This window comes from Miscanthus floridulus, chromosome 6 (assembly GCF_019320115.1).
Source record: "Miscanthus floridulus cultivar M001 chromosome 6, ASM1932011v1, whole genome shotgun sequence".
NCBI lineage: Eukaryota > Viridiplantae > Streptophyta > Magnoliopsida > Poales > Poaceae > Miscanthus > Miscanthus floridulus.
Window position 1 is genome coordinate 19636397 of NC_089585.1, and position 9670 is coordinate 19646066.

The following is a 9670-nucleotide window of genomic DNA, read 5'->3' on the forward strand; positions in this document are numbered from 1 at the left end:
GGTAGCATGGAGGGGAGGTATTAAATGTATGCACCTGCTTTCAAACCTACCCTGCGTAGGTGAAGATGGCCAGTGCTTTCAAATTTAGTGAGTGAATTTCTGGATAGTTTAGGGAGGCACTTGTGCATACATGGAAATTTACTGTCTAGTATCTATTGATAGTAAATTCATTAATATAAAAGGAGAAGGCACATGTGATGTAAATTCCTCTTGTCATAGTTTCTTTTTTTATGTAAAGGACATGTGAAAGCACAATGATGTAAATCCCCCTACCGTAGTAACTTTTTGTATGCAAAGTACACCTACAGTTTATATTGTCCTTGCATGCATGGTTATTCAATTTTTCATCTACTTTATTAAATGCGTCCACTTACTTCATTTATCCACTGCCGAATGCATGGAGGAAGGCTGGTTGTGACGCGCTTTATCTGAGTCGTGGAATTTTTATCTAACACACCAACTAAATGGAACATACGTGGACACCCTAGGAGGCCGCCTAGACGGCGTGCCTTCATATCCCGTAATCCAACTTAACACTATAGAACAACAAGCTGGCAAGAGAAAACCATACTCACCCGTTCTCGTCTTCCCATCACGAGTTCGAAACTAAACCTATGCACTAGTCCGCGCGCGCCCATGCGCACGGGCCACTGGTTGTGCTTGCATCCGTGTAGTGGAACAAGCATTGACGAAGAACAGTGGTGCTGCAGCATTGAAGTAACAGATTGACCAGCGGTATGTCCCAAAAATAGCTGAGAGATGTCTAAACAGCAATTTACGCGCCGCGCGCGTGATAATTTTGCAATTCTAATTGACATAGAATAATCGTGAGATAAATATGACAAAGAATGAATATGATCACATACAGAGACTCAGCCCAATATTAGGTGATTGCACATTATATTAATATAATAGGTCACAGAACATGTTACATGAGACACTGTTCTCAATATGCAAACATAGATAGACCACTTGAGTGTGCTAAAAGTATACACAAAATAGCAAAATAGCTCGCATTAAGTGTCAGTTATTTACAAAACTTCGCTAACCGAGGTTACATGTAGTGATTTATGTATTGAGATAACATTACATATATTTTACACACATGAGTCATAGATCAAGGAGATGGTAGCTAAACTGACATGCTGCAGCATTGCATATTGTACAGTCACGGTACATAGCACGTGTCACAGGAGCGCAGGGTTAATGATGTTACTTAAGGAAAGTGGCAGCTTCTCTTGAGCTTCTCCTGAACTTCATGGCTGATAACAGAGCTTCCAGCTTTGATCATGTTAAAGAAGATAATTTTTATCAAACCAGAATTTGTAGTCAAAACCATAGAAGATAATGGTAGAAGAATAACAAGCAGGACACACTTAGCCTAGCCATTATATGTGCATGAGCAATGTCAAAAGATGATAGTAAAATGTTGTAGGCATGTTTCTCTCGTAAAGGTATTGTTGCACCTTTTTTACTTTATGTTTGCCTAGTTCGCCATCAGAAGGATAGCAACATTATGTCATTATCATTAAGAGTGCAAGTGGATTTCTATAGTTCAGTGAAGCAAACATCTCCTATGGTAGGCCAAACAAAGCATCCCTGATACAAAGTTTGTCCCTAACTTCTGAATTCCCTGACATAACATTGGAAAGTTGATGTACCATTTATTGATAGAACACAACTATAATGGAGCACAAAGTATTTCTAGGCAGGCATTAGTTATTCCTAGAATATATATACTCCTCAATGAAACATTTTTCTCTGGTTATAACTTCCAATATAAAGCATATTATAAGTTCCTAAGACCATATTAACCTAATTGATGTTTTCTGAATGGTTTATTACCTGAATACAGATGATCTTGACAACTAGTCTATGTCCTTATAAATTTCAGGTCTTATATATCGATTTGTAGATAATAGGCAATGCATTCCAGAGTCTAACCAGTCTAAACCCTAGACCAGCTGCTGGCGCAGCAACCCTAAGTTGCCGCCACTTTACGCTGGCTCTAGGCTGCTAGGCAGAGCGGGCAATGCGCAACGACTAGGGCTGCCTCAGCTTAGGATTATGCGAAAAGGAACATTATTTCTAGCAAAGACTAAAAGTAAACAATCCAAAAATTATATCCTTCAACAAAAAGCCAAGGGATCTGTACAGTTTTTACAAATATTAATATAAGGTGCACTCTTTTATGTGCCTTCTCAAATGATTCAGTGCCAAAAATTACATATTTCATCATATATTCAGAAAGTCTATACATCATATATTCAGAAAGTTCTTTTATAGATTGGGTATCCATTTCCTTCTTTTGTGATAATCACTGGACGACTGCACTTTAATTAACACAAAAATGGACTGGCAGGAAACATTATTCGTGCTTTCAATTATAGACCTTCTCAAACACCTGGCAACATAAATCTCAGATACCAATGTCAAATTCAATTTCACACTGGAAGGCAAAACCAAACTTATATATGATTTTATTTACATCCCTAAAAATGAATCCATAAAATCCATTCATGCCTTGGCATCCTATTGGCCAAGAGAAACAGGGAAACACATACTTGACCAAGAGTTTGCATGCAGATCGCTTCCAGGGACTCGTTTAGATAAGTCTACAGGAAGACTTTTCTAAACGAAATTGTATTTAAGAACAATAGTTCCTGCACTAACTACAAAACTATAAGCCCATGATCCCTAATAAGAACATAATAAGGCACTGAGTCACTGACCGTTGCAATACCTGAAGCCCCATGATCCCTAAGAAAGCTTCAGATCAAAAAGAGGAAAATCTGCAAGGGACAAGAAATGTAAGCAACTCCCTGCTGGCATGATTCCACCAGACATTGGAAAGCATATGTAAAAGGAAATAAACAAATACAACAAGGCTTCTAATTAAACCGGTGCTTGAAAGCAATGAATATCTAAAGCTCCTGTAAAATCCGACAGAAAAAGGAGCATACTTTGAAAGGTCACCTATGAATAATGTTAGAATACAAAACAAGGTGGAATGCCATCACAAATTAAATAGTACAGTGTGGAACCAATGTTAGATAAATAAGGGCAGACACTGTCATATATATGAACTGCAGTTTTAATTCTTAAAAGTCCTTGCCAAAATGCAAATGTGCCACTAATCCATGAATGACAGTATAACTAACTTCATATTAGCAAAAAAATTGGATACAGAATGACAATATAAGCTTCAGTTTATCTACATAAAGGTAGTGGACATATTGAATAGTACTGCTAAATCATAGAAAACATATTTTGAAAAACCTATGGATATACATTACACTTTATACACTCCAAAGCATAAATGATAAATCTATTTGATCATAACAACTCAAATCGTCAACAATGGATCAAAAGATATATTAATTGGTCATACGTTATGGCATGACTCTCGGCCCTTCCACTGCAGAACGCGAGGCTGTCGCTGCCAGCCAGCCTGCCGCAGTCACATCAAAGAAAACCAAATCACTGAAGCACAGGTATTGTGAAGATGCAGAGAAGGACAATGAGGACGATGGTGTGATAACTGACTTGGGCGAGGTCAAACCTAGCTGCCAGCGATGACCTCACCGGAACCGGCACCGGATCTGGTGGGTAGATCGACGGATACGGCCACGGAGTCACCGGAGCGGCCGGCTAGCAGATGCCCTACGAGACAGAAAGGGATGGGAGCCGGGGAGTCGTGAAGCAGACCGCATATTCGCCGGAGCGGCCGCCGCGGAGCCTCACCCATGCCAGTGCGCCGCTGTGCCCACGCCGGAGCGCTGCTGTGCCATGGGGCCAGGAGCCAACATGCGAGCAAACAACGGGAGCAAACAGTGGAGCCTCGTAGACCACCTGCACCAGCCGCCCCCACGGGGGAGCCGCGACCACCGGCGGTGCCCGCTTAGCCGCTGGCGCCTTGTCGGAGGCACGGACCCCGGGCGCGTTCATGCTGGTGCGCCGCGCACACGCAGCGGGGATCCGCTGGCTGCTCGCGGCTTGGCGGCGCGCCGCCACCCCAAAAGCGAAGGCGCGCGAGAGAGAGATGCGCGCAGCGGGGGGAAGGGAGGTGGCTGCGCCCACCGTCGGGGCCTGGCCACGCCGGTGCGCCGGAGGCCGACCGATGCGGCCGCAGATCTGGAGAGAGGGAGAGGGAGAGGAAGAGAGAGAGGCGCCGCCGGGCCGCCCGCACCATTGGTCGGCTTGGCCGGCCGATGCGTTGTCCGCCTCGTCCTATCCGCCTGGATGCGCCGCCGCGTGGAGAGAGAGAGGCAGAGAGAGAGGAGGTCGAGAGCAGAGAGAGAGAGAGAGGGAGGAAGGAGGCGGAGGGGGAAAACTCACTTGTGGCTCACAGATGCACGCACTACAAACAAGCAAGTGTCAGCAGTGTATCCGCACACACAAACAGATAGTTTATGCATGCATGCAAAGTAAGCAAGCCCCAACAACATGCACGCACGCGTACTCGCATGCGCATCGAATCACCATGCTAATTAGGCACCGGCCATGCATGCTGAGAATCCATCATTCCCCATCCTAATTTCGTGTCACGTACAATTCGTCCACTTGCTTCATCTATTCACTGTCAAATGCACGAAGAAAGGCTGGTTGTGACGCGTTTTATCTGAGTCGTGGAATTTCGATCTAACGCACCAACTAAATAAACGTACGTGGACACCATGTGAGGTCGTCGATTCAGGCGTGCCTTTATATCTTAAATGCGGCCCATAGCCGTTGCCAGCACGGCAGCAGCGGGCTCGCTAGACGTTTCAGCGGCGTGTCGTGGCGAGCTTCGGGCACCGCGACCTTGGCGCCGCACACGGATTCACCGTCGCCGCTTCCACGGGTTCGGCCACCTCCGACACCAACTGCGCAGCACGTCGAACTCGATCCGGCATCCACCGTCAAAGGCGCAAGCAGGACAGACGCGTCCGTCACTCCCAGTTGCGGCCACCGCCTGGCTGCCGTTGTCGCGCGATGGATGCGGTGTCCACCAAATTTTCTTCCTACCGCCTCGGGGAGTGCCTCCTCGCCCTGTTGGCGCCAATTCGGCCTCAAAAGTCAAACCTGACGAGCATACCGCAGCAGATGGGTGCGCACAGCAGCCCCCGCAGGCTAGGCCTGGACACAGCCGTCACCCAAAAGCCGGCTGCGTATGAAGCCACCGTCGCTAGACAGGTGTGGACACAATTAGCTGCCACCATGAGCCGCGTGCATCCGTGCCATGGCGCGTGGATGTAGTGGGCCTGGTGACGCTAAGCGAGGATCGCACGTGGTTGCTGAAGTTCCAAATCAGAGGATATTTAGCGCGTGTTTAGTTCCAGGAAGTTAGAATTTAAGGCTATTGTAGCACTTTTATTTTTATTTGGTAAATAGTGTTCAATCATGGACTAATTAGGCTCAAAACGTTCGTCTCGTAATTTCCCACCAAACTGTGCAATTAGTTTTTTTTTCGTCTACATTTAATGCTCCATACACGGGCCGCAAACATTCAATGTGACAGGTACTATAGCACTTTTTGGGAATTTGGGGTGGAACTAAACAAGGCGGTTAAGGACGGTTTGGAACTGAATGACCGCTTGAGAAGCAAAACCACAATTTTTTTAAGGACAGGTAGTGTGGCCAGATTGGCAGGTGTGGACTGTGGTTAGTCTACCTGTTCGCTGGTTGGTTTCTGGGCTGATAAGCTCAATTGGTGTTGATTTGTTCTGAGAAAAAAATACTATTGACTGACTGATAAACTCTGCCTGAAACCAATAAACGAACAGGCCGAGTGTGGGGAATTATGGCATATGTACATGAATTTAACTATTTAAGGCACACCCGAATTCAGGATTAGAACTTCGTTATGACATGATTCCACCCTCTGCCCCAACCAACCTTAGCTTGGTCCACCTAGATCAAGCCCCAACTACTTAGACTGCCCCCACCAAATCGACCTGAAGCACTTGATTCTCACGACCACAAATATGGAATGTGCCAACGGCGTTGCTACACATGAATTTCAGCATTTCAAATTTTGTTATCTTTGACAAACAATTAGTCTAATCATTGTTGCAAAAGTGTCTACATTGAATCTATATTTAGAAATACTACCTCCGTTCCATAATATAAAACGACTTCTAGAGTTGTTCTAAGTCAAACTATTTTAAGTTTTACTAAATTTATAGAAAAGAGCATCAATATTTATAGCACCAAATTAATGTCACTAGATACTTCATGAAATATTTTTTTTGGATGGATGGTACTCTTTTTCTATAAAGTTGGTCAACTTTAGCTTTAACTTTGTGTGGTTCTAGAAATTGATTTATCGATTTATTTTAGGATGGATGGAGTATTTTCTTATGATCAAAGTTTTATTGCTTCACATGATATAATTTAAAAGAAATTGACAGTCAAAGTATAGGTAATATTAAAGACTGCACGAATCAAACCGTATCTCATATCTTGGTACGGAGTGAGAGTAGATGTACACGACACGGCAACATGTAAATTCATGCCACTTAGATTGACAGTTAACAAAACATGCTGCGAAGTGCGAACCAACAGGAACCGTATTACCACAATCATCAATATTTAAAAGATTTTTAAATAGGCTATTTAAACCGTAGCAGCACATATCGACAGTATAGCGGCGACGAAGTCTTGGATACCCTTTTCCAAGGACCCGCCGGTGGACAGCGCCGCGGTCGCCTCGGCCTTCCATTTCGCGGACCTTGCCCGCACTGCCACTGCCTCCGGCCCGCCCATCACCTTCTCGATGCAGCGGCGCAGGGCGTCACGCGTCATCGGCTTCGGGAGCCGGACTCCAACGCCGTACACGTCCGCCAAGAACTTGGCGTTGGTAGGCTGGTCGGCCCAGGCCGGGTACGTGACGACTGGCACGCCGGACGCGAGCGCCTCCACGGTGGAGTTCCACCCGCAGTGCGTCACGAAGCAGCCGACGGCGCCGTGCGAGAGCACGCGCGCCTGATCGCACCACGCCACCACCTTGCCCCTGCTGTCGCTGCCGGTCGCCGCGGCGAGGCAGTGGTCGCCGTCGGGGAGGAGCTCCCGGTTGTCGTCGCGCACCACCAGCAGGAACGGCCGCCCCGTGGCCGCCAGGCCCTCCGCCAGCTCGCTCATCTCGTCGCGGCTGATCTGCAGGAGGCTCCCGAACGCCACGAACACCACTGACCGCGGCGGCTGCGCGTCGAGCCATGCCACACAGTCGTCGTCGTCGTCATCTTGGCCACTACCGTGGTTCTCTGTCCCGCTGCAGAGCGGACCGACTGGTATGACAGGCAGATGCGGACGGAGTGCCTCGATGGTCGGGCGCTCGAGCTTGTCGAAGGTGTTGACGAGGACCCACGTCACCGTCTCGCGGAGGCTGCGGATGTCCGCGATGAGCACTTGGCGCCAGAGGAACTCCTCGGGAGCGTGGATCAGGGCGGGCAGATCGCCGGCGGCCAGCGGTGGCAGCCCGGGGACGGCGACCGTCGCGCCTGGTCCGGCTTCGCGCGACGGGAAGTCCGCGAGCGAGTGGAGGTAGTGGTAGAACAGTGAGAGGACGGCGCAGGACTCCGTCCAGAGCATGGCGTGCGGGACGCCCATGCCGCTGGCGACGCGGGTCGCCCACGGGGCGAACGCGTTGGCCACGACGCACGACACCGGCCGGCCGGCTTCGGACTGCCGCCGGATAAGCTCCGCGAGGACCGGCGGCGCGGCTTGCTCGATGTGGCGTATCACGCCGGTCGGGTCGTGGTACCGGGGGTCGTCCGGGGCCCACAAGTCGCCGCCCTTCAGGTGCTCGAACCGGATCGTGCCGCGCCCGACGTCGATGGTCGCGCCGTCACCGTGCCCAAACTTGAGGCCGGCATGGGGGGCGGTGGTAAACGTGACGAGAAGGCCTCTGGAGGCGAGGTGCCGGCCCAGAACAAGGAGAGGGTTGACATGGCCTTGCAGAGGAGCGGAGACCAGGAGCACGTGGGGCATCGGAGACGACGACATGGTGAGTTTGCTGCTTGCTGGCTCCTCTGAACTTTGGAGGCTCTGTATATATCAAGCAACTGTTACTCTGAGTGACTGTTCTGGATCCATTAACATTAAAAATTAGCAGCTAAAATTAGTACTAATAAATCCAAACAGACCTACTAATAACCTGTTAATTATTAGCCAGAGGGTTACTAATTATTAGATAGTGTTTGGTTGGTTCAACAGTAACGTGAATGTAAACGAAATTAGTTCAATTGCATTTCACGCCGGTAAAGTCTGCAACTTTAAATCGTTTGCGTTTGCATTATTGTCGCTAGAACCAAGTTAGTTCCATTAGCATGTTTGTAGATGCTAATAGGTGTTAATAGTTTATATACACCTTCAATTCGCTACTCAATCACCTATTAGCAGCTATTAGTAGTGGATCTAAGCAGTCCCCTACTAAAAATTAGTTGCTAATGAATCCAAACACGCCTAAGTTTCCAGTTAACCCCGGCGGATGACATAGCAACTGGCTATGTTAATCTAATCATTAATTATGTTATTACTACATACATAACGTGAGCTGCATGCATATTGTATATGGTAGATGACGATTGGTGTATCAATGTTCAACGCTCGAGTTATCAGAAATGTTATTATAGATGGTCGAGAAATACCGGGTCGTCACAAAAAGAAAACTGTACCATATCAAACCTCGTTGATGGCTACATACATTTGAAAAGAATTTCAACGAGGAACCGAAAACACAGATGAAAGTCAAGCTTTGTGAACGAATGAATCCATAATATACAACAGCTTGCCACCGCTGGCGATATCTATTAGCGGGCCCTGTTCGGCAGGACTGAAAAATACTGTTCCAGCTGATTGTTGTGAGAGAAAAATACTATTCTGGCAGGACGTAAATAGTGATTTCGTGAGGAGGAGAACCAGCCAGCCAGCTGGCTTAAGGCCAGCCGAACGGGCTCCTAAGCATCAACTGGCTCAGTCCACTAGCTCATCAACCGGGATGACAGCTGCCGCCGCAGCCCCTCTTCGAGGCCCTAACCGCAGCCCCCCTTCAGGGTTTCTCTCCTTTTCTACCGAGCCCGCCGGCGGAAAGAACGAGATATGATACATCTTTCATTTATTTATAGTTGTTCTTTTAATCTAGTTTTTTTTATTTAGTCCGAATAAATCTACCAGGACAAATTTTGGTTTGTTGTTTAGTACCAGTGATGACTTTAGTGATGGCAACGACGTGGGTGCTGCTGCATATGTGGATTTCATCATCATAAGTCAATTTGTTGCTATTATGTGCAAGGGGAGAGACGCTTTTAGCCACCCCCACGAGGACTGTAACTTTGGGTCATCGATCTTATTGTCAATGGTTGTAGAGAACAAATCATGCATCCAATATGACGAAACAAGGGTTGGAGGTAATGAATATACGGTCTATACTGTACCCAATGATTCAACTACCGATATTATTTCATTGCTCCAGATGCGTTTTGGATTGGTTCCGAAATATTTGATCTTGTGACATGTTGAATGTTTTAGGAGTGATGTTGGATTTGGTATAAGGACTATGCTTTGGTTTCGGTGTTCAACAAAGCATTGTCTGCATTAAGAAAGGTAACTATATAGGGAAGAAAACAATGAAAGAATCTAAATAAAAATATTACACCTTTTTTGTTTTAGAGTTTTTCATATATAATTT

General features: G+C 47.0%; 1 protein-coding gene and 1 long non-coding RNA gene across 2 annotated transcripts; both read right to left on the reverse strand.

The window, feature by feature from the left end:
* Positions 1–1088: 1088 nt before the first annotated feature.
* On the reverse strand, positions 1089–4330 carry LOC136457801 (uncharacterized). The gene is made up of 3 exons (XR_010759812.1): positions 3563–4330; positions 3392–3451; positions 1089–2792 (listed from the first exon to the last, which is right to left on the reverse strand). It is a non-coding gene; the product is annotated as an uncharacterized lncRNA (long non-coding RNA).
* Positions 4331–6597: 2267 nt separating this feature from the next.
* LOC136460313 (gallate 1-beta-glucosyltransferase-like) lies at positions 6598–7986 on the reverse strand. Its single transcript, XM_066460065.1, has one exon. The coding sequence runs from the start codon at positions 7984–7986 to the stop codon at positions 6598–6600; it is 1389 nt and encodes a 462-aa protein (XP_066316162.1).
* Positions 7987–9670: the final 1684 nt, after the last annotated feature.

Bases quoted from the DNA above. Each gene is read 5' to 3' on its own strand.
- LOC136460313 (XM_066460065.1), bottom strand. From the start codon at position 7,986: ATGTCGTCGTCTCCGATGCCCCACGTGCTCCTGGTCTCCGCTCCTCTG.